Below are 26,231 nucleotides of genomic sequence, written 5' to 3'. Positions count from 1 at the left end.
CACTTTACATTAAATACGGAAACCTTGCAACCATATAGGTCCCTTTATATCTGCCCCCCACTGATCTTTTTATTATTGATTTCGTATGTATTACATCTACATTCATTGAAAATCTTATCAGAAATTATGATAATTTTCGTTTTAAAAAGTCATAAATATTTTAAGGAACTATTTTTAGAGAAAAGAAAAACAAATTTTTATTTACTCATTACTTAACATTTCTTTTGTTCTTCCCTTCATCCTTAAGGATCAAATTTCCCTCTGATATTATTGTCCTTCAGCCTGAAGAAATTCCTTCTCCATGTCTTGTAGAACATATTTGTTTGGGATAGATTCCATTAATTTTTTTCATCTGAAAATGTTCTCTCTCTCCTTCATTCCTGAAGGATTTTTATCCTGGAAGGAATTCCAGATTTGTGAGAAATTCATGATAACTTGAATTTTTGATGCCTGTGTGCCACATGTCATTTTTCTCTAGTTGCTTTCAGTTATTTCAAGTTATTTTCTTTACTTCATTATTAACCACTTTGATTGGGATGTGCTTAGGTGTGGTTTTCTTTGAGTTTATCCTATTCAAGATGTACTGTACTTCTTGAATCTGTAAGTTTATATTAGTCAATATATTTGGGCAGTTTTTGACATTATTTCTTCAAATATTTGTCCTTTCCTAATCTTTTACTCATTTCTAGGACTTACACACATTAGACCTTCTGAAATTATCTCAAAGATCACTGAGACACTATTCAGGTTACATATCTTATTTCTCACTGTTCTTCAGATTAGATAATTTCTACTGTTTCCTCTTCAAGTTACTGATTCTATATTCCTCCCCTCCTTTCTCCTACTAAGTCCATCCAGTGAGTTTTTTGTTTTAATATATTGCTTATTTTTTAGCTATAAATTTATAATTTTTTTGTTTTATATTTTATGTTTGTCTGCTGGCATTTCTTATATTTTCATTCACTTGATGTATATTTTCCTTTACCTCATAGACTATAGTTAAAATAGCTGCTCTAAAATTTATATCTGATAGACTCAATGTGGGTCATCTTGGGATGTTCATATGTTGTTGCTTTTTCCCTTTAAAATTGGTCTGATTCTCCTGGTTCATTGGATGTCAAGAAATTATTGGATTGTGCCCTGGATACTGTAAATATTATGTTTTGCAGACTTGGTCTTTAACTCTGAGTCTTTTGACAACTGTCTGGAAAAAGTGTTTTTAAGCAGGAAATCACCCCTAAATTCTGTGTTTCCTCCTTGAGCAGTGACTCAAATCTCAGTTGACTTCTTGAAGTTTTTGATATGCAAGTTTGTATCTGTCCTATGCATGGAAAGCTCAGGGATTAGGCTGAGATTTCTCTGGTCTTATACACAGAATTATGGCATCTCCTTCTCTGACTCCTATCTGGGATTACCTCCACACTATTCAATCTGTATTGGGTTCTTTCCAAGGTACAAGGTAAAATTTGTACTTCTGGACAAATTTTAGCTTCAGAATCACTTCAAAGCTCCTCAACTAGGGCCTCTAGACAAAAGTATGAGAGAAAAAAAAGAAGAAAAGTGTGACACTTGTTTTCATTTTCCTCCCACAATCTCTCCGATTTTGTTTACTCTACAGAAGCCTTAGGGAGTTGTTTTTGTTGTTGTGTTTGGTTTTTTGTTTGTGTTATTTGTGTTATTTCTAGAGCTTTTAATTAGTACCAGTAGGGAAGATGGACTATCACAGGCTTACACTGCCATTGTGGAAATAGAAATTTATATATATATGTATATGTATATGTATATATGTTTTATTTTTATTTATTTATTTTTTTGGTGAGGAAGATTAGCCCTGAGTTAACATCTGTTGCCAATCCTCCTCTTTTGCTGAGGAAATTTGGCCCTGGGCTAACATCCGTGCCCATCTTTCTCTGCTTTATATGTGGGACACCTGTCACAGCATGGCTTAATAAGCGATGTGTAGGTCTGCGCCCAGGATCCGAACTTGTGAACCCCGGGCCACCGAAGTGGAGCATGTGAACTTAACCACTATGCCACTGGGCTGGCCCCTGTATTTTATTTTTAATGCATTAAATCATAAAAATATTTGTTTTCTCTAGTTCCTTGAACCAAGAACATGAATGTCTTAGTTTCAGTTTTCAGCAGTTTTTGATTTCTCTCCTTCACTTTTTTTTTCAAATTTAATTTTTTAATTTTTATTTCTTATAAATCATATCTTCAAATAAAGCATTACACTGATCAAAAGACTGTTTAAATTACAAAGTCCTAAAAAGAAATTGAGTTTCTTTTTTCTCCTTTAGTGTATCAATCTTTTTGGCAGTCAATTTTATTTACTTTGATATTTTTATCTATACACAAACCTTAATATTCCTGGAAAGTATGTTAAGTTCTCCTTATGTAAATCATTTCAAATTTTAAATTGAGAGAGAGGATAGCTTTAGCTGTGATTTATAGTTACCAGTTCAAAGTTGTTAATAATATCCTTTAACTACAAAGGGTTAATTCTACTGATATAGGCTAAATTTCACTTAAAGCAAAAGAAACCTTATATATTTTAACATTAACAAACACATTATCAAACTTTAATTATGCATTCCATTGACATATTTCCTCCTTCTTTTTAAATCTCCAACTGAAAGGAGTTTCTCTTGTGGATCTAACCTACACATGAATGCTATATTTAAGTTGTCTCCTCTTGTTTTCTCCCCATAATGAATCTCTTTTAAATATCCATTACAAATTACTTGTAAGTCTCTAGAAGTCTAGCTTTATCTTTGATTAATCCAGATTCTTATAGTATTTCTTCATATACCTTAATGGGAATTCTCTATTTTTCAGAATTAAATTTACTCATGAATTCTAGGACAGTGCTAAATAACCTAGGAGCCTAGCTCACTTTTCCAACCTTATACTACATTTAAGAATAAATTTTAGCTTTAGCATGAATTTGCCCATCTATGTACCTTCTCTATGATACGTATATGAGATTATGACCTTCTACAAAAATTCCATAAAAACATTTAAAGTTGGTGAATATAATGATGGAAAATTCACTTATGGTAAGTTATATAAATATGCTAGTGAAAAGTGAATTTATACTTCAGTAGCAAGTAACATAATTATTCATCTTAATTTCATTAATTGCTAAAGTTCAGATTTTATTCATGTGGTAGAAATACAGAAAATGCCGTGGTGTTATTATTTGTCTATAGTTAGTATTATTTGGGGATATGGGGTTAAGTAATCATTTGGAATATGTGACCATGGTCATAATTTAAAATGTAGCCTACTCTTCTCTTTCAGTTATCTTCCTTGTAAATTAGTATAATTGTATTATGAAAGTTAGAACTTTTTTTGTATCTACAATACCACTATTTGTAATAAATCTTATATTCTTCTCATAGGAAGATTAGTAGAAATTTTGGTTGCATATTGTAACCTAATAACCACGATAAGTACTGAAGCTATCTAAATAAGCTTATTTTTTGGTAATTAAAGCCTGTGTTGCACAAGATAGCTATTCTTTTTATCGATGAATTTATAATAGCAATAAAACTTTCAGTACTTTACATACAATGCCATGAAAAGTTATTGTTGTGAATAAATATTTGTGTATTAGATGGTAAGAATATTTTTATTCTGCGTCTTTGAATCAGAACAGTGTAGAAACTATGAAAATTACAAAGACATTACCCAATGTCACTATAAACTTGCCAGAACAGTCTTTACTGCCTGATTCAGGCACCTACAGGATAATATTGCTAAGAATGAGTGAAAAAGAATCAAGCCATTTACAATTTGACACCAACCAAATTTACGGTACTTGCACTAAGTTTAGGAGATTAATTCTTTTTTTTTTTTTTTTGTTCAAAACCTCTTTTGTGTTTTAGCTTAAGAGGATTCCTTGGCATTCTGCCAGTTCATTTTCAACATTTCAGTGGCCTTACCCTTACTAAGAAGCACAAGTTGTACTAAAGTTCCAATTTATAAAACAAAGGAGATAACAGACATGTGATAGGTAGTTTAATGCAATAAGCACCGATTACATAGCACGTTTGATTACAATTAGCATATCATTAAGTCTTGTGACTAGGTACTCATTACATATTACCTATTAATTAGACCTAATTATTTTATGTGATAAATTTAATTTAACAGTTACGTGGTAACAATGCATGTTAAGAAATATTGAATTTTTCATTTACATTTTTTTTCTCATTGAGCTCTCTGCACCTGCTTTTATTTCTTGTCAGACATAATAGCAATATTTAAATGCATTTTTTCCTGTGGTATAAAAATTGTTAGCAATATCATAAACATTTGGAGGATGTAGGGATATTAATTAATCTTATAACAAATTCATATTACTTCCATATTTATGTGCATTCCATAGAATTAATAAATTTTTGTCTTATCACATAATTTTTTTCCTCAAATTTTACAGTCTTTCAAGATAACAGTGAATCTAGAACTATGATTGGCTGCATGTACAGAGTGAGGTAGATAAGATGTGAACATGATTTTAACATTTAAAGAAAATTATCTCAGTAAACACTTAGATATTAGAAAATCTCCTTGGTTATGGCAGACACACATTTTATATTTATGATTAAAATCTTGTCTTATGACCCGGACTTTTACACTTGCCATTGATACATTTAAGCTGCTCAAACTTTAAAGAACATGGCTCGTTTGCAGAAATAAATTGGTTCCAATGCCAGAAACTATTTAGGTTTTATATCCAGTATGATAATTTCAAGGACAGCTTCTGAGAGAAATATGAAGCTTATCTCTACATCCAGAAGATAAGAAGGGCAGAACATTAAAAAAGAAAAGTGAAACATGTTTTACTGCTCAGCTGTATTTTTTAACCCAAACTTTACATGAAGCCCCTGGGAAAATTTGAAATATCACATTCCTCACATGCACAGATACTATTAACTCTTCTAGTTTTATCACATTTATTTTCTGTCTCTGAGAGACATCATTTGATTCAGATCAAATCTTATTGTTAAAATGTACTTCAGAGATTATCATGATGAAATGTTGTTGGAGAATTTTAGGAAATATCCAACCCTTGAGAGGATAAACCTTAGAAGTAAACAAACAAATAGCACATATAAATAAAAGCTGTCATTTTGTGTAACTACTGGCTTTATCACTGCCTCTTGGCACCTGCTTAACTTTAGTGGCCAGAAATATTGAACCCTACCTGCAATTTGCCAGTTTTCTGCCCTTCCTCTGGAATGAAGACCTTGCCCCCAGGCACCCCAGTTCTCACTAGCACAGTGAGTGTCTTAATTTGTCCTGCTGTAACGAAATACCATAGCCTGATCCTTTAAACCCAAGCATTTATTTCTCTTGGTGCTGGAGGCTGGAAGTCCACGGTCAGGATGCCGGCATGGTCACGTTCTTGGTGAGGGCCCTTTTGCTGGTTTTGTCTTCACATGGCCTTTCCTTGGTGCGTGCACACAGAAAGAGAGACACCTCCTGTTTCTTCCTTTCTTTAAGTGCGTTAATGCCATCATGGGGGTTCCACTCTTATGACTTCATCTAAAACTAATTACCTCCCAAAGGCCCCACCTCCAGATACCATCACATTGAGGATTAGGGCTTCAACATGTAAATTTGAGGAGGGCACAGACATTCAGTCCATAGTGGTGAGCTTTCTGTATTTGATAGAGAGAGCACCTCACAGATAGAACTAGTGCCGGGTTTCACAGAGTAAAGCTGCCCACTGTGATCACATCATACCAAGCCTTCTCTGACTTCACTCAGTTTTGTCATCTTGAAGATCCTGAAAGATACACTAAGACCTTATGGCAGACTGCTTACTGCCTCTTAGTCTGTTTAGGCTGCTATAATCAGGTACCATAGACTGGGTGGCTTATAAACAACAGAAATTTATTTCTGACAGTTTTGGAGGCTGGAAGTCTGAGATCAGGGAGCCAGCATATCGGGTCCTGGTGAGAGCCTTTAGGATTAGATGAGATGACCTCAATCTAATCCAAATCACCTCCCAAAGGCCACACCTCCTAATGCCATCACATTGGGCCATAGGGTTGCAACGTGTGAATTTGGGGGGACACAAACATTCAGTCCATAACAGTGCTCCTTCACCATCCTCCTCCTCCCTAGGATGTGGTGCCAGTAGATTTACCTTGTTAGATTTATTACCTTACGCCTCAGCCCAGAATAACATGGCCGCCAAAAAAGGTACCTCATTCTTGAAAAAGACTAATCCAACAACTGAATCCAATCAGCCAGAACTCTGTGGCCATAAATCTTTAAATCCCCTGAATTCTGTTATCTAATTTCAGTGGAACAGAGGCAGGACAAGTTTTTCCTAGTATCGTTTATGTGTTGTTGATACCTATCCACTGACTTAAGCCAGCTCATAGTCTGTGATGATTTAAACTAGTTAGCAGTTTGCTAATATATTGGGCTTTACTAAAATAGTATTTAAATGTCATAATATTAGCAGCTATCCTTAGATTTTAATGAATCTGCTGGATCTAATCCTAGGACATTGGTTAGGTCATTTAATTATCCAAGCTTCAGTTTCCTGATTTGAAAAGAGGAAGAGATGAATCTAAACTCACTATTTTATGCAGTTAGTCACACGGAGGTTAGGATCTTAATTACGTTATTTTCATTCAACAATATTGATCAGGCATGTACTACACACTGAGTACTTTTCCAGGTGTTGAGTATATAGAATTGAATAAAGCAAGTAAAAACGCCTGAGTTTATGGAGCTTACATTCTAGCCAGGAAAACCAATAGTAAACAAAACAAAGTAGCAAAATATATATGTTAACAGTGAAAAGGGCTATGGAGAAAAAAATAAAGCAGTGCAGTGAAATACATCATCAACTAATGACACAATAACTGTACATAATAAACACGCCAAAACTCAGTGAAATACAATAATAATTCATACAATAATAATTCAGCTGGGATCGGCTGACCCAGGCCGACCTTGAATAGGGAGATCTGCTTCAAGCAGCAATGCGTCATCATGCTGTGGGTCCAGTAATGCTTGTAACAAGGGTGAAGAGGCAGCCACTACAGGGAGGAACCCACACATGGTGATGGCAGAAGCATAAGAGAGCAAGCCCAATAATGAAAGCAAATTTCAAGTGTTTGCTCATGTCATATCTAAAAAGTCATGTGGTTAAACCTACCATCAATCCAGTAGGGCAATGCTCTCCTCTTCTATTGGGAGGGCTTTTGGAGTGAATATTAACTGAATAAAATAAGCCGTTTCAAAAGTATATGCCTATGAGTGAAATTTCAGATGTTTAATTTTAAAATAACATTCAGCTTTGTGAAAATATGTATATTTACATTTTTCTCTAAGTTGCTTCAGCCTTGCTGTATAAATTATCACATATTGAGTGAAAAAAACAACATAATTTCAATAAGTTCTAAAGACGTTAAAGAAGTAAATGCTATTTTTGTTATAGTCATTTAAGAACCTTCATAATAAGTACTCAGTTTAATAAAATTTATTGGATAACACTAGGAATAGTGTATTATTAGTGCTTTTCAAAGATGCAAAATGATTGAAGGGACATACAAATATTGCAGTATGTTTAGGAAGCTGGAATCTACTTATATGGAACAGCTTAGAAAGTATCATAAAATAACAGATAATTGAATGCACTTATAATTAAATACATGTCATAGAGACTATACAAATGAGCAGTAATGGAAAAAAAATCCTTTTAGAAATGTGATATCACATTATTTTAAAGAAGAGGAACCTAAGAACCAGATAATATTGATTCTGTATCTATGCAATTTTAAAACCTATATAACTCATTTGACTTACTATATTTATTCACATAGATCTCTTTTTTTCATAAGCATAGTGTCATCCAGAATAAAGTGTCCTCTCTGCTCTAGTATTGCTGACAAGAGAAATTTGTTTCTGCCCCTGTGATGAAGAAAGCTTGATAAAAGCAATTTAGCTCTTTAAATAATTATTTTTAGAACTCCTGGTATCTCAAAATGCTTCATATGTTGCAAAATTGCAAATATTGCTTGTTAGATACAAGTAATTCAGTGATACTCCTGTTTGTTTAGGAAATCTTTGACTTTTCTTGGGCCTCCTAAAATGTTTTCTAAGATTATAAGAACAATTATCAACGTAGTCAGCCCAATACCATAACAGATATCTTATTTTTTGATACTTTTATTTTTTCTTTGATTTTCTTAGACTTCATAACATCATTAATTTTTGTTCCCAGTACTCTTGAGTCATCAATGCGAAAACAATTGATTTAAACATTTTTCTTGCCCTGAGCAACATTTCTCATTATGATTGCTTATTGTAATTATTTTTAAAAGATCTTTATTTTAGATCTTTAAACAATAAGAATAAGATATGTAAAATTTCCAGATTATAACCTAATATACCAAGATAATAATTGCATTTGAATATATGCACATTTATTTTAAAATTTTATTTAAAATATTTTGAATTTGCACAAATAAATATTCTCTCCTAGAAAGAGTAAAAACTTTTCCACTATAATGTAATATCCACAGAGACTAACTTAATTATTTTAACAATGATGAAGTGAAAAAAAAGAAAAAAGTGAAGTGAAAATAAAAGCAACACATATTTGTGATTTCCCAGAAGGTCTCTAGGAAATTGCAAAGATATTTTTGCATGTAATAGATATAGAATCTTGGGTTTTTTCCTAAATTTAAAGTTTTTTTTTGGGAAGATAAAATCAAAAGCACTTTCACAGAATTGTTCACTTGCCTGAATTAGAATTGTAGGTGACTGAGAAACTACATGGTTACCTATTTAATGGAATTGACAATAGAACATTTTTAAATAAACATAAGTTTAAAAAAAATGCTTCCTTGATTAAATCTTTGTTATATATGGTGTTTTTCATACAGACTATGGTTTACAGTGATTTTCTTGCTTCTATATATTTTTAATTTAATTTCTCTGATTTTTAAATTCATTAATGTTATTATAAAACTATCAATTATTTGTAGTACAAATGTTGTACATAATAGTATACTACCGGCTGCTTTATATTTATTGCCATATTCATTCATTAAATTAATATTTATTAATGCTTAAAATATGGTAGGGGCAGTATATTCACCTAAGGAACCAGAAATAAAGAGTGCACATTTTTTGGCTCAAAAAAAAATCTGTCTAAAAGGAGAGATCCATGTCAATAAACTATTATTTTAGGAGAAGCTGTACACTTTTTTTTTTCTGTGATGCAGTGCTCTGAAAATGTATTGCATATGATTCATTTCTAATCATAACTTGAATTGCTTCTTTTATTCTATCTGGCTCAAATTATTTTGCTTTATTATATAAAAAGAATTAAATTTTGATGATAGTTTATCACCTTTTTAAATAAAAAAGTGTTCTAATAAAGTGCACATTAAAAATATAAAATACAGATCAACATAAACTGTAGTTAGAAAGAAATTGTGATCTAAGTCCAATTAAATAAAACTATGGTTATTTGAAAGTTATAAATATGTGACAATTTGTTATCAATTTTTGTTGCCAATTTTCATTCAAGAGACTTGAAGGGAGGTAGAAAAGGTTTATGTAATTCCCTACATTTCAGCCTTTCAATTAGAAGGTAATAAATATAAAGGTAAAATGATGATAATGATAATACTTAATGTAATATAATTGCAATTAAATTTGTTAATTACATAATATGCTTAGAATACTGACTGATAGGTCCTAAGCACCATGTTAGCTATTATCATCATCATTACTGTTTCTAATGTTGTTGTTGTTGTTGTTGTTATTATTATTATTATTACTACTACTACTACTCTGCAGGCAATAATACTGAGTGTTTTTGTTGTTTGTTTTCCATTTCTGTGACTCAGACATCCCATTATGTATATAATAAGCAGAATGTACAACCATGCACTTTAAGATATAAAAGTGGAAACGTTTTAGTTTGCTTTTGATCTTTTTTTAGTGGTCAGGATTTGATGGACCTGTGAGATTTAGGAAATGAAGCAAATATATGGAGCTCTTTTTACCTTGTATAAAATTAATAATCTAGATATCAAATTAAATCACTAGATTAAAAGTTTACTATTTTACTTGATAGAGATTTCTTTTCAATATTAGTAGTAGTGACAAACGCTAAAGTTGTTTGACATCAATAAGCACAGATTACATATGATACAGAATGTGTTCCTGTAAAATCAGGTTCTGAAGAAACTAGCACTATTGTTATTTATAAAACAACTTTAACACTACTATATCTGTATGACTAATCATTCTTCTTTTGATCACTCAGAAATTTTTATGAAAGAGATTTATTTAAGCTTTGGTTCCTAAATTTATATGTGGAATTGTTCATAATAATAGTATCATCTGTAAAAATACTCTAGCTCTTTATGGAAAATTTGATTATATAAAGCAACAATACAGGACGAAATAGCCATAGCTGGTACGATACTTTTGTTCATATTTGTATATATGGTTTAAGGAGGAGAGATATTAAGGCAAGAGAAAGGAGAATAACAGTAGAAAGAAGAATAATTCACTTATTTATAATCAAACTCCTCTTATGATCAGCAACACATATATTAATAGCAGTCAAGTTAGAGAGAAATCCACTGTCTGCTAAGAAGTCACATGTAGGCATATCTTAATATAAATGACTCTTATAACTCCAAGGTCATGAAATATGCTGAGATTTATGAATATCTTGGCTGTTCAAATTTAGTACAAAAAATGCGTATCCAGTGTTATGGTTAATTGGCAATAAGCACACATCTAATTTAGTATTCTATGTAGCCATTAGAATTCCCATAGCACGTGGACTGATTCCAGCTAATTGCCATAGCTGATTCTGCATATGACAGAACATGCAATAGAACTGGATCTATGAAATTATTAATTGAATTATCCTCTAAAGGTGCCAAAGGATATATTAGTTTTTATTCCCCTGATAGTTTCCCTCAGCATAAATCAAATGAGAAAATTCAATGTCTGTAAAAAGTGTCAAGATGTTTTAGATATTAAAAAAATATGTGCAATTAATTCTCAGCTAATTTAAGGGGCTGGCTTCTTCACAAAATAGGCAATAAGAGTCTATGAAAGACAATATATTGCTATAGAATTAACACTGGATTGGAGTTCCAAGTTCTGTGATTTTAGGAAAGTCAAACAAATGTTGGTACACTTTTCCTCCTCTGTTAAAATGAGTGATGATCTCTAGAATACATACTTATCTTGGGTTTTTATTCATTCATTTAATAATTGTTTACTGAGTGTGTACCAAGTGTTGAATATAAATTCAGGTGCTGTACAGAACTGTGAGAAAGGCAACATTGTCCTTGCTTTCATGGAACTTACTTTTTAATTAGGGAGATGGAGCACACACAGCTACATCAAGATGAAATGTATCAAAAAGTGCTTAGACATGAAATAGCCAGTGCAAAGGGCTGAGAGCAGAAAAGGGTTGGAGGTGGTTGGGTTTAAGGAACAAAACCCAAATGGAGACAAGGACACAGAAACAGGCATAGGCCAGCTAATGTAGAACTTTATAAATCATCATAAAAGTTTTTAAGAAGTGTGAAGAGAATCTTTTAAAAAGTTTTAAGCAGGATAGTAACGTTATCTTAAAATAGAAACTGGTAGGCCAGTAAGCCAGTAAGGACGGGGCTTCTGAACTTGACCGAGTAATGATTATGGTCTTGACCGGGGGTGTAATAGTGGTGAGAGACGTGAATGGTATTTTTATATAGTCATTTATTGGTGAGGAATGAATGTCAAAGCTTTTAAAATAGAATGCTCTATTACACATTAAAATAATTGTTGCTATTATTTGTGTTTCTTAAAATCTAATTGTAAAGAAAAAAATTGAAAATTTTATACCGCAGAATATGGCAACTGGAAGAGAGGGCAATATTTCATGGCAGTAAGTAAATTATTTGGAGAGTGTGCAAGACAGATTTGTCATAATTCCAGTACTGTTTTACAAGGGCAATACATAGTATTATGTTATCAATATGATTTTAAAAGATTTAAATTTATTTTTCATTGATTGTGAATCTTTCCCTAATAATACTTTTCAATTCAATTCACAAAATGGATGGTATACAGTGGGTTTGTATAGTGAGTTTCCTGATTCTGTTATTCATGAACCTGTGGAAATGCCAGTCAAAGATTTTTATATTTCAGTTCCCAGAGCCTGTGTTGTGTTTTGTGATTAGCTTCCGCATGCTCATGAGCAGGCAGAATTCCGGGATCCAGGCCAGCGCTCAGCAAGAAGTAAGACTTTACTCAGGTCCCAAGTACTAGCCACAGATAAACCAGATCCAGAAAAAAAAGACTTCAGAGTCTGAGAGGAAATGACAAGAGAAACTGAAAAGCTCATATTAAGCAAGTCATCAAGTCAGGAGTCTTGTAGAGTGACAATGCTGGGTGACGGGTGCTAGCTGCAAGTTCAGTTCTAATAAGGCAAAAAATAAAATAAATAAAATAAAATAAGGGCATTTATCAAAACAGGTGACTTGGTACCAGGTCTGAAGGCAGTCTTAAAAGTTTCTTTGATGTCTCCTGGAATGGACCGGATTGGACCTGGAATCTGCTTTTCCTAACCCGACCTTGAGGAAGTGACAGATTCAAATCCTGGCCACACTTTACTGTTTCTTCTTGTGCTGGTGACTTCAAGTCAAAGATTCAGTCAAGGTCACGGATGTGAGACCTGTACAAATGTTCCAGCTCAGCCTTCTGCCTGTACCGCTGCCATTTAATTAAATCTAAATAATTTCTCTTAAGGGATCTTTCCATTGTTTTGTTTGTTTCTTTGTTTGCTTTTCAAATCAGTATGTTTTATTTGTTCTTTTCTTTTCATAAAAGAAATGACTGGATTAAGTAGATTGCTGAGTGATTTCGAGATAATCAAGGTAGCAGTAAGAACATCGGACGCCTTAACGCTAAGTTCATTTTTTATTGCATGGCGGACACCACCTAGTTCTGGATGCCTAAGTGTAGCCAACACGACATGATGATGATATCAAAGAGAAAACAATTTCTTGATTTTTAAAGTCTGTATTCATTTTACATCCAGTTTTACATATTCCCCTTCCTACAGTCTAGGCAGTAATACGTACATTTTTATAAATCATATAATCGTTAAGTAGAAGATGTGGGAGCCTAAAGGTAATCTACTACCCAATATTTTCACTACCAAGGATCTTTTCTATTATTTCTTTCCTGGAGTCTCTGTTTTTTAATATATGAACTTAAATAATATTTATTAAATAAGAATAATTTTTTATTTTCATTATTATACATATACATACATTATTATACACTATACTTACATGTATGTGTATACGGTAAACTGCCAACCAGAGGCTTTTATAAATAGGAAATAATTAGAATTACCTTCAGGAGTTTATATAATTCTAGCCAAAAGCAAATTTCACCCTTTTTTTGGTCCTGTGCTTCTTTATAGTTGGTAAATATTACAACCCTCTCCATATCTTTTTAGTTTGGCCCAGACTCATGTTGTCTTTGTTAGTGGACTCCTAGAAGTTAAGGAAACTAGTTCAACTAATTAATTTTATAAAGAAAAAACCTGAAGCCCAAACTAATAAACAGAAAATCAAGGTCACGTCATTGCTATCTGGCAGAGTTGGGACTTCAGTTCAATGACAAGCCTGATGCTATTTCCAATATAATATTTTGCTTATAAACAACAACTGCAGAATTCTGTTTTCCGTTGTGTTTCTACCCATATCGTGTGTGTGTGCGTGTTTCCATGTTCTTATTGTAAGACTAATGACAATCTATGAGAAGCACTTAACACTGTGCTCAACACATTTTATGTGCTCAAAAAATATTAGAGGGTAAAGTTCATGTTCTTTTGGGAAGCTTTCCCTGAGCCTTCCCTGCATATCCTAGTTAGGGTTAGTGCTAATACCTTCTGAGATAGGAACCTCACCCATTCCACTTCCATTGTACTACGCATTGCCTTGCAGTATAGTTATTTATTTTTTCATCTGCCTGATCCAGTAGGAAGGATTGCCTGTTGAGATGAATTCCTCGCACTGAAATAGTGCTTACCATAAAATAGACACACGATAATTCCGGATCTTTAGTACAGTAGCTGCCCTTCCTGGAGTTGCACATTCAGAATCTTTAAGAGGAGGCCTTAGATGTGTGATTTTTTTCCTCCACAAGTTCAAAATATGGTGTCGATGAATATCCAGGGTAGAGAAACTTTTATACCTAAACAATTATGTCCAGCATCTGCTGATGGCTTAGTGTCAACAGATAAACATTGATGTTATTTTGACTAGAGATGTGCAATCAATTCAATCATTTCGATTTAGAGGATTTTAATATTTTGTTTGGCAAGGCAACCTATGATGGAAGTGTTTGGAATGGATGATGGAATAAATGTATAATTAGATAAATAGTTAAAATAGCAAAACAAATATGATTAAAATGTAAACAAAATGTTATTCACAATATTTTGTAGAGCATACTTATTCTTAAACAAGTTATTGTAGGAGTGAAATATGTAGAGGAAATAGAATGTATCACCTCCTTCATGGTAGCATGGATTCAATTTAGAAACTCAAATAAAAATAAGACCACTAAGGAGTCAAGTGCAATATATGATACCACAATATTGTCAGAATTGAAGATGAACTTTGCCCTCTTTATACATAAGAAAAAAAATGTAATGCTGTTTCTTTTAACTCTCAAGTGTATTACCTCATATGCAGAAACTTAAAATTTACAAAAATAATAAAGTTTCTTTTTGACATGCTGGCAAATCTAAAAAAAAAAAGAAAAATTAATAGATAAATTTTAAAAAATAAAAATAAAGCACTTACAATTTAATTCCAAATAGTTAATGTGTCTCAACAAATAAAACAGATGAATGTAAGTGTTCACTTTGGACTGAATATAGGCAGTATATACTCAAGGAAAATGCATATGAATGTCCAACAAAATATCTATAAATTGCGATTATCAGGTTCAAATATGAAGATATACTCAAAGTGGTGGTTGCCTAGCACATGTTAGGATTGACAATGATAGAAGGAATGTAATATATTTTCAACTCTTAAAGTTTAAACAGTGATTTGAAAACAGATGACAACCTAATTTCTTCATAAATGTCCTAATAGGAAGTTGAATATTAAACTCAACTTAGGAAATTCCTATGAATCTTTTAGATGGAAAAATTACATAGTAAATACATTTTTAAATAAAAAATATAAATTAAAAATGTTTTAAAAAGCAATTATTATATATTAAGACATTAGTAAATATGCCCATTTGGAGATTAAATTTATTCTTTCTTCAGATTTTGAATGATATCTTCCATTTACTGTATGCAAATTTTTTTTAATGCAGGAATTTACTTGTCACGATCAAGAATAAAAGTTCTATTAGCTAGCTAATTTATAATTTCTTAATCATAATAGGGCTAGCAGCATAATTTTGAAATTCACCTTTGAAATACAAATCTTATAAATAAGCAGTAACCAAACAAATTTTATACACTACTTTAACATTTCTTATTAATTCAAAATGGAAGGTGTCCAAACTGGAAGCTAGTGGATTGTCTTTGACTTTCTGATATTGAATCAATGGGTTAACTTATCTCTCTGTTCACAGTCTTAATTTTAGTTTATTATTTTAGTTTTTGTATATCTTGATTCTGAAAATCATGTAAGTGGGTCTGTGAGTTGTCTCAAGTTACTTTCAATTATAAAGTAATTAAACGAGAGAACATATGTAATAGAATAAAAACTGCAAGGTGGTGGGAGGACCTTGTCTTCTGCGTTCAACATTCGATCCCCAATACTCAGAAGAGAACACAGGATGAAATTAGGAAATATTTGTAATATGTAAATTCTACAACAAGGCAAAATATACTTTAGTTGTCTTCTTGTTCTTGTTTTTCTCCTCTTCCTTCTTCCCACTCTCCCTCCCTCTCCTTTTCCCTCTCGCTTTTCCTCTCCTTCTCTCTTTCTCTCTCCCCCTTCCAATTTCAGTACTTTTTTCCTATCTAAGATAAATTTTTATTTAAGCACTGTTTATTCAAGGATGTGTTGCGAAAGCATGGTTTGAGCCATAAAATCCTTAGTGGGGAAAATGACTGGTAAGCCCCAGCATACATTTCTTCTTATAGCTTGGCTTCTCATAAGTCAGCATGGAAATTGGAAAAGTGGTGATGATTTTATTATCTCATTTTATTGGCATCACCTGGAAATAAATGAATGTACAAATATACACTCGTTTTCACCAAAATCCTTCTAAGCTGTATTATATACTTCCTTTATTGCTTAAATACAATATACAAGATACAATAAGATGTGATCTATATCTATATAATGACCTATAGAAACAACTCTCTGAGAATGTATTTGTAGTTATTAATAGAATAACTGGCATAGCAGTGTGGTTTCATGAAATGAACACATATAGCCAAAAGATTGTGGTCTTGGCTCTACAACCACGTTCCCAAATATCCCAGAGCAATGTTTCTCATATGTAGAATAAAGATTTGTAGATTATTTCCATGTTTCTTTCTAGCTATGAGATGCTATGAGATCTGTCAAATTCTTCAGAACTTAAAATTATCATGTGCACAAAAGTATTGCTGGTTTAACTTTGTTCATGGGTAAATACTATAAATACAAAGATTACTTCTTCACGCAATGAGAACTTGGTAAATTCACACAGTTGAGTGTAAATATCCTATCTTTCTCTCTCTGGAAGTCTTCTATCTTTCCCTGTCTGAAAGTCTAAATGTCTTTTTTGTATGATTAATTTAAAAAAAATTTTGATTTTAATTCTAACATTTCAAATATACAAAAATTACAGAAAATAATCCCATAGCTCTCACTGCCATATTTGCTTCAGATCTGTCTCTGCAGTCATGTGGTCATTCTCTCTTGAAGAAAGGGAAGCAAGTTTTCCTTTTAATTACCTCTTTGGGGAGTACCCTTTCTTTTGTCAAAGAGATACTATTCTGACACTTGTTAAAAATAGCAAGGAAGACTTTGCTTAAGACTAGTGCAATAAGGGAGAGAGATTGAACTTAACTCCAAATACAAAGATGAATGGGGATTTATCGCCCATGAGTAGAGTGATGGGGGTCAGTGGATGGAAAATTATGAAGAACTTGATTAAATTTCAAAGATAATATGATTCTTGCTCAACTAGCCTAACAGGATTCTTGTTAAAAGCAGGCCATGGATATAGATACTAAGGGTGGGTAATGAGTAACTTGGTCAGAAATCAAAGGTGATCAGGTATCAAAAGTGGGAAGATTCTCACTCAACTGACTTAGCAGAATTCTTTGCTAAAGGCAGGCCAGGGTCAGGGCCTGAGGACAAGGCCTAGCCAAAAAAAAAGGCTTAGAGAAGCCTGACTAAACTTTTGTTAAGTAGGGTGTTTTCATCAACTTCCTTGATTCTCACTGGTACCAGACACTTTCTGAAAGGATAACTCTACCTCCCCATGCAGTGGATGAGTGAATGATATATTTCCATCTTGTCACTATTCAAGTTTGTCTAATTTTTCTTCGGTTCTCTGCTCAGATAAAAATTTGTTCTTCTAATAAAGTTATTTCTGTTCATTTTAATTTGTAGACTATTTTAATTTGGATGTTAATAGGATGTGGGGGACACAATAATGCCTTAAGAGATGTTTCCATCGCTTTATATTCCATGTAGTCAGGAACTAATTTTCCGCATACATGGATATGGGACACAAAACCTAGGCGAAGAATGCAACTTCAAGGTGAAAATTTGTCCATGCCTATTTTTTTGCTTTTATATATATATCATTGATTCTGGTCTTTCCACAGTTCTGCATATTCTTTCCTCCTCCTTTCCCCTGCTATTTTTTTTTTAACTGCCCAAGTTAATTTCCTCTGCACAGCATTTGAACTTTCATGACGTGAAAGGCCTACTTTTCTGAAAAGGCCTAATTTTTTGAAAATTACAGTTTTTGATTTATCAACATGAAATATGGCTATACTTTTTTAGCCTGAAGTCTTCACATGTTGCCTCTTCCTGTGTCACATCTTTCTTCACACAGTGGCCCAATACTAATTGATTTCATTAACATGCCAGACTTGTGCCGGTGAATATCGCTGCCTTCCTACTGTTTTGATATTTACAAAGCATATAATATATAGGAATTTAGTTTCCATTTTATCCTAGATGGGAGTTATCAATATTTTTTTGCCTCATGCCATAAATACATTTTTTAAATTTTTTTTGTGAGGAAGATCAGCCCTGAGCTAACATCCGATGCCAATCCTCCTCTTTTTGCCAAGGAAGATTGGCCCTGGCCTAACATCTGTGCCAATCCTCCTCTACTTTACATGGGACGCCACCACAGCATGGCTTGACAAGTGGTACAGTGGTGTTCCCTGAGATCCAAACCTGTGAACCCCAGGCCCCCAAAGTGGAGCGTGCACACTTAACTGCTGCGCCTCTGGGCTGGCCCCTAAATACATTTTTTAATGTGGCTTTCCATGTAGCATGTACTGCCTGTAGCCCGTTTGCATTCAACATCAGTAATTCTGAATTAAATTCCCACTGAGATCATCAGGCAAGTAATCAGTGGCAATTGCTTGCTTTTATAGAAAAACCAAATCTTACCCTAAGTTTATGGTTAAATTATAATAATATAATACACACACACAGATGCCATATTGTGGACAGAGTAGACTGTGAGTCATTTATTAATAGTTCCGTTAGCATGTAGGATTTTTATATTGGGCTATATTTATATGCAAATAAATTATCTCTAAACCTATCCCTATAATTTTATAATGCTAAAGAGATTATATTTCATATGCTTTAAGCAATAATAAAATATTTTATCAAAGATATAGATATTAGATTAGATTTTGACTTTGAATATCAGAAAGTGTGGCTTCTCTGACAGTTGTACCCCTAATTAATTATATGTTCTTAGATTTTTCACTTAATCTCCCTGGCCTTGAAAGTTGTTTTTTTTTTTTTCTTTTCTCCTTGAAAATATCTTCTGTTCAATTTAACTGAACTCTTGAATTGAAATTAATTGACTGTTTCATTTCCAGTCAATTTGATGTACAGTTTGTGAGAACCAAGTAAACATCTTACACAATGTAAGCCAATAGGTATATAACTGTGGCCAAGACACATCTTAATTCATAGGGTTCAGATTGTTTGGTGGAGAAACAATCAAATAGATCCTTCCAATGCCTTAATATCAAGCTGAGAGAGGGTGTAGAAGGCCATGGGTGCACAAGGTAGGGAACCTCACTCAAAATTGAAGTGTGTGGAAAGGCTGTATTTAGGAAGCATGGAGCTTAGTTTTGAAGGCAGCCAGGTGAAGGGAAGGGCGGGCAAGCTGAGGGAAAACCACAGACAGATATGTCTGTGTAAATATTTAGCACACCTACATGCCAAGACATGCCACCATTTGATTAGCCAATCCTCTTTTGTGGGACATTAAGTCGTTTTGAGTTTTTGTTAAAATAATCATGCATTAAAAGTCCTTTATATAAACCTTTGATAATATTTCTAGTGATTTTCACTGGAGGGGTGCCTAAGACTGGATTGCAGAATCAAGATTATGAAGCTTTTTAAGGTGCTTTATCTTTCTGAGGAATTGTTCCAATTATATTCCCCTCAATAATGTATGATAAGTTCCATATCACCTAAGCATGGCTAGCACTGAATATTATAATTTTGTTCCTGGGTTTAATGGGAATATAGTGGGTCCTGGTTAAAATCACCCTAGAGTCACATTCCAGCCCCATAACTTGCCAGCTTTTACCCCAGATCCTTCATGCTTAGAACAGGGCAACACCTTCCTCACAAGGATATTAAAAAGACTAAATAGAATAAAATGTATAAACTTACTGTCATATGGAAAGCATTCAACAAACATTTCCTACTTCTGTGTGAGTTTGGCATGTGAACATGATGTAATCTATGCAGAAATAGAAGTACAGTGATGTACACCTGAAATTTTTACAATGTTATAAACCAACGTTACCGCAATAAACAAAAAATTAAAAAAAAAAATACACTGTAAAACATACATAGGATAAGGATTTTTAAATTATTACTTGTGCATTAGTACTACAGATTATAATTCTTGTATATCTGATATATAATCTATTGATATAACAAAATTAGAAGTAGGTCATTTTTAGGTAATTAGGGTAGTAAAACAAAAAGTTTGTTAGACAACTGACATTGATAATTTATGAAGGGATATTAAATTCTAAATAGTTAATATTAGTAACAATAATAATTGTTAACCGCTTAATTTAGGTTTATGTTTTTATGTAAAAATAAAAAAAATGAATCCTCTCAAATAATTACACAGTCAAGATATTGAGACTCAAAAAGGTTATGATTGACTGGCATTTGGGCTACAGTTCTAAGCAAAGCAAGACTAAAAACCGTGTTTCTGTGTCTTCACAATTAGGTCATTTCAATAAAATGATATAATATATTGTCTGTTTTCTCTTAACTATCATTATAGATGTCTGGTGTAGGGGCCTGAAAATTGACAGTGTGTTATAGGAACTGCTTAATTTTCAAATGAACTATTGTTGATGAAATTAAATTAAATCATCTCTGGTTTAATAAGTACTGGAAATAATATTTCAGGAAAAGAAATTGTTTAGTTGTAATATTGCCATTTCAATTTAGATTTCATATCTGCTTTAAAATATTTTATAGAAGAAATTATGTGAAGACAAGATTAAAACATGAGACAAGACTGCTGATTTTTGTTTTGTTCTAAACTCTTACTTTATGATGTGGGTTGTAGAAACAGATTCCACATATGTAGATAGCCATTAATTTACTGAATGAATATTTTTGTCAGATTATTAAAAGCAAATTTAACTTTGTGTTAATGTTTCATATTTTAATAATTGGCCAACTTTGAATGTTTTTGTATTAATATTAAAGTTATTTGATGAAACAGCAAATGATATATATTTTCCTGAGTTCTGATGTCACATATTAAATATATGAAATTAGAATTGCTGTGGCTTCTTTTTGTAGTCCAGTAATAATTACTATGGTTTATACTAATTAAATGACTATTTATCTTAAAGAAAAGGTCTATAAATGTTCTACTGTGTTGCTTTACAGATGCTCCCAAGTTCATATCAAACCAAACAATTTATTACTCTTGGGAAGGAAATCCGATCAACATAAGCTGTGATGTGAACTCTAATCCACCAGCGTCAGTCCATTGGAGAAGAGAGAAATTAGTCTTGCCAGCCAAAAACACCACTAATTTAAAGACATATAGTGCAGGGAGAAAGATGATATTAGAGGTAAGTTTTCATATATATATAAATAAACTGTATTATTTTAGCAATTATCTACTATTTTATAATGTGTTTAAATATCTTAATTTATAAATATAATACATTTATATCATATAATATATATTTATGTATATATAAATTCTACTGTATATATTTTGTGTTTATTTATTTAAAGGGAAATTTTATACATTTGGATCATGTTAATGATCCATTAATGATTAACATTTCACTATTTACTTATATAGAAATATGGGTGTATAGCAAAAGCCATTATTTTTCATAAATTTATTTTTGGAAAAAAAAACAATTATATCTGGAAGAAAAATAGGGAGAAGGAATGAGTAATTTGTCAGTTATTGAGGGCCAGAAGTTCAATTTCAGTGTTAATACTAGCCATCAATTCTACAGTTATACCTTCCTTCTTCTTAGCCTGGCATATATAAATGCTATCTGCTAGCTACATATTTACAAATTCCTAAATAAACCAGATTTACTTATCAAAGCTTCATTTCATTTTATTTTTTAAATTAAGATAGTATATAATTGTTTTTATACTACCAAGTGCCTGGCCTTTAAATTCTGTTTGAATACAATACCTTTTATTTATTAATTTCAGATTATGTGTGTGTATATATCAATTCCCAGAGTTTACATAAGTCTATAACAGTGATCATCAGCCCTTCCAATTTATGATGCTTTCAGAACAATTGGAAATCTTCCTCAGTCTTATTTAGTTGAGAAGATGCTACATTTTCCCCACTAATCAATTTATATAAAGTTAAAAAATGTGTTTTTCAGAGTAAAATCTGATATCTGTATTGCATTAACTTAAAGGTATTCTCACTGGTACCGTATTACCTCTTCTACCTGGTAATTGGAGTTAGTAAACTGTTTGGTTGATAGCAAGATTTAGCTATCACTTCCCCAAATGTTTGGATAACTAACTGTTTGGTAATTAAGCCACTTTGTCTAAATCTATTTCAGTTTAAATTGGTTTCTTTGTTAACTATATTGGAAGAACTAACTATTGGTAAATTGACACAGAGGTCAATTTCACAAAGACATTTGGGCAGATTTAACCTAAATTTTAGATATTTAACCATAGTTAAAACTGAGGTTATATGTAACTTCAATTTTGGGTAGTGTATTAGTGTACTTGGGCTGCCATAACAAAATACCAGCGATTGCGTGGCTTAAACAACAGAAACCTTTTTTTTTCCACGCATTTCTGGAGACTAGAAGTCCAGATCAAGGTGCCAGAAAGGTTGGTTTCTGGTGAAACCTCTCTCTTTGGTTTGCAAATGATGCTGTCTCACTGTGTACTCACATGGGCTTTCCTCTGTGCGCACGGAGAGAGAGAGCTCTGGTGTCTCTTCTTATAAGGACATCAGGCCCCACTCTTATGACCGCATTTAACCTTAATTACCTCTTTAAAGACCCTGTCTCCATTAGACGTTAGGACTTCAATACAGAATTTTGATGGCAGACATAATTCAGCCCATAACAGGTAGATTTAAATTTATGTTTAAATGACAGGCTAATCTATAATTTCTGCTTTACTTCATCTCGCCACTTGTTGTTTCTGGGATAGCTCATAATTCTCCATAGTCAATGTCAAGCAACATTGTGTAAATCTGAAATTTAAATATTTTATTCATATAAAGCTGTCATGCTGTTTAATCTTCTGCCTAAATGGCGTTCTTCTCCATCCCAAGGTGATAACTAAACAATTTTTGTTTACTTTACACATAGGTGATTTGTTGATTAAAGCATTGACCTTGAGCATACACTTTTTATGTGTATGCTACTTTCAAAAATTAAACTTAAATACTGAATAATTAATATAGATGTGTAACTAACACAGCTTAAAGACAAAATAAAACAATAACAATAAAAAAACAAAAAGAAAAAGCGATAATGAGCATTACTAATTTTGAATTAGTAGCAGACATAGTTGCTTGGGATAGTACATTAGCTTTTTTTTAGTAATTATTCTAATAGTCACATAATTGCTAGTTCTTAAGAACATATAATAAAATATAGAAAAAAATCAAGTTTAAAATTGATAAGTTGGTCAATAACAGATTTCTTGGGTTGATTTGTAAAGTTTTTCTTTTTCTTGGATTAAATATGTATATTCAATCTTTTAAATTTATGAATTTTTAAGTATAACAAAATATGCTATAATTTTTTTTTTTTTTTGTGAGGAAGATCAGCCCTGAGCTAACATCCATGCTAATCCTCCTCTTTTTGCTGAGGAAGACGGGCTCTGAGCTAACATCTATTGCCAATCCTCCTCCTTTTTTTCCCCAAAGCCCGAGTAGATAGTTGTATGTCGTAGTTACACATCCTTCCAGTTGCTGTATGTGGGACGTGGCCTCAGCATGACCGGAGAAGCCGTGAGTCGGTGCGCGCCCGGGATCCGAACTAGGGCCGCCAGTAGCGGAGTGCATGCACTTCACTGCTAATCACAGGGCCGGCCTTAAATTTTTTGAGTTACTGCCAAAATACATCTATAAAGGTCATCCAAACTTTTTTTTTTTTTTTCCTGAGCGCTCCCCTGAGGTAATAAGACAACTTTTCAATATATGGGCAAAACTTAATGCAGGAAGTTTCTAATAGGTTGATTGGAATAATATTCTGCTTTGGATCATTTGTATCATTGTTCCTTGTCCTAAGTAATGATGCTAACTGTTAAATAAATTATATTTTCACGGTGGAATACATAAAAAAAGGAAATCAAGTCTTTGAAGGTTTAGGAAAAAGACTAGCAAACTCTTTTGTTAACAGTGTGCTTTCAGTTATATTTTGATTTTCAAAACAATATTTGTTGACCTATTCTATCAAAGCCTAAATTCTTAAGTAATCTTGAATTATTTTAACTGCATATTAAAATATGCAGAGATGATGTCAAAAGTAGATGTTCCTAGCACTTCCTTGATAAATATCAGCAACAATTTGCATATTTTAAGCATTTAAATATTTTTAAATTAATGCTTTATAAAATACTTTTGTTGTGTATTATTTATATTTCAGTAAAATTATCTGTTATTTCATTGTGCTGGGATTGAGTGCAAAACCACTACTGGACTTGACTTTCATATTACTTTCCTAGAATACAGAAAATATTCTGAAGGGCCCATGATTTGGCCAGGTTTTTCTCAATCTGTCTTTTTAATCATTTGGGCTACTAGAGGTATTTTCTGTATTTGTTAGTCATACAACATGATAAAAGAATTGTTTTTTTCAGATGGCATTGTAAAGCTTTTATCTTTTGATAGGTGAACTCCCAGGATCATGAGAAAAAAAAACTCAACTGAGCCTTTTAAAAATCATTTCAATGAAAATGGCTATATTTAAATTACTTTATTAATGTTGAAGAGCTGTGTAACAGTCTCGATTCTTTGTCGTGGCCATCCTCTCTCTGCATTGTATTCATTCAGTACATATTCTTCCCTACAGGATATACAAATAACTTTCTCATATGCCTATAGAATAAGGATTTTTTTGTCACTAAAATTATTTTAGTGTTAAATTAGCCTGGTTTATTAAAGCAGAATGTAAGAAAAATGAATATTTTAATCACGTAAGAGTACTTATGTAAAAGCTGTTAAAGCTCCTAATCCTTAAACCTATGATCTGTTCCTAGAGGGACAGCTGACTAGAGAATGAATGACACAGCTTTTTTGTGCTCTTTCAGAATTACCATCTTCAATGAACCTCAAAATTGCACTTTTAGTTAATAGCCTCTCATTACCACAAATCATTTTCCCCCTTTTGGGATAGAGTTGAAATTAACAGCAACTCTTGTTGTAAGTGTATTCTCTCTTAATAATAGTTACTGAGATTGAAAATTATATCTATTACTATCATCAAATCTCTTTTCTGAATTGATACTTCAGAATTTTGGTACATTAGAATGACAGGGTTGGTTCCAACGTTCAGCAATAGAATCCCGGAAGATTAACTTAATTGTGGATCTCAAATGTGTAAGGATTGAGATCAGCTATTTTCCACCTAAACTGAAAGAGAATGATAGGAATTGAACAGAAATGGAGGCAACATACTGTTATTAGATATCAAGATAATGTGCCTGTCTACAGGGATTGCTACAGAAGGGCAACGTTTTCTTGCAGAATACCTTCATGGAACGTTTCTTTTTAGAATGAGTCCTCATCGTTTGTTAATATTTCATGTTCAATAAAATCATAAGAGGGAGAGAAAACTGACGTATTTCAAGCCTTTCTTGAACTTTAAATTTTATTTATTTATTTTTTTCCCCCAAAGCCCCAGTAGATAGTTGTATGTCATAGCTGCACATCCTTCTAGTTGCTGTACGTGGGACGCGGCCTCAGCATGGCCAGAGAAGCGGTGCGTCGGTGCGCGCCCGGGATCCGAACCCAGGCCGCCAGCAGCGGAGCGCACGCACTTAACCGCTAAGCCACGGGGCCGGCCCCATGGATTACATCTTAAAAGGATTTGTATTACTTAGTAATGCTCAGTTGATATAAAACAAAAGAATTATGGCAAGGAGTTGTGAATAATGGAACGTGTGTAAAGACGGTAGGCATATTAGAGTCTATTTTAAAACTTCTGTGACATTGTTTTAAAATTATAAAACTTTTATTGTTATAATTATTTTAGATTGCACCTACATCTGACAATGACTTTGGACGATATAATTGCACAGCCACTAACCGTATAGGAACAAGATTTCAAGAATATATTCTTGCTTTGGCTGGTAAGTGTAGCACAAGAATTTCTGAGATCTCATAAAATATTTCTGTAAGCAAATAGCTTTTACATTTTAATAAGTCATGATACAGGTTATTATTAGAAAGAAGGAACAGGTGCCTAAAAACTTGGAACAGTTGTATCT

General features: G+C 32.7%; 1 protein-coding gene across 2 annotated transcripts in view; it reads left to right on the top strand.

The window, feature by feature from the left end:
• The window catches only part of NCAM2 (neural cell adhesion molecule 2), a 488,709-nt gene that overhangs the window by 356,505 nt on the left and 105,973 nt on the right, over positions 1–26,231 (top strand). For both annotated transcript variants that reach the window (XM_087418188.1, XM_087418189.1), the window contains exons 10-11: positions 21,171–21,358; positions 25,997–26,093. In XM_087418188.1, the coding sequence (XP_087274314.1) occupies positions 21,171–21,358; positions 25,997–26,093 (285 nt within the window). The remainder of the gene's footprint in view (positions 1–21,170; positions 21,359–25,996; positions 26,094–26,231) is intronic.

The sequence above is a fragment of the Ceratotherium simum genome, chromosome 27 (genome assembly GCF_057802395.1).
Source record: "Ceratotherium simum simum isolate JZ-2026a chromosome 27, ASM5780239v1, whole genome shotgun sequence".
In the NCBI taxonomy this organism is placed as follows: domain Eukaryota; kingdom Metazoa; phylum Chordata; class Mammalia; order Perissodactyla; family Rhinocerotidae; genus Ceratotherium; species Ceratotherium simum.
This window is presented reverse-complemented; position numbering and strand designations above follow the sequence as displayed.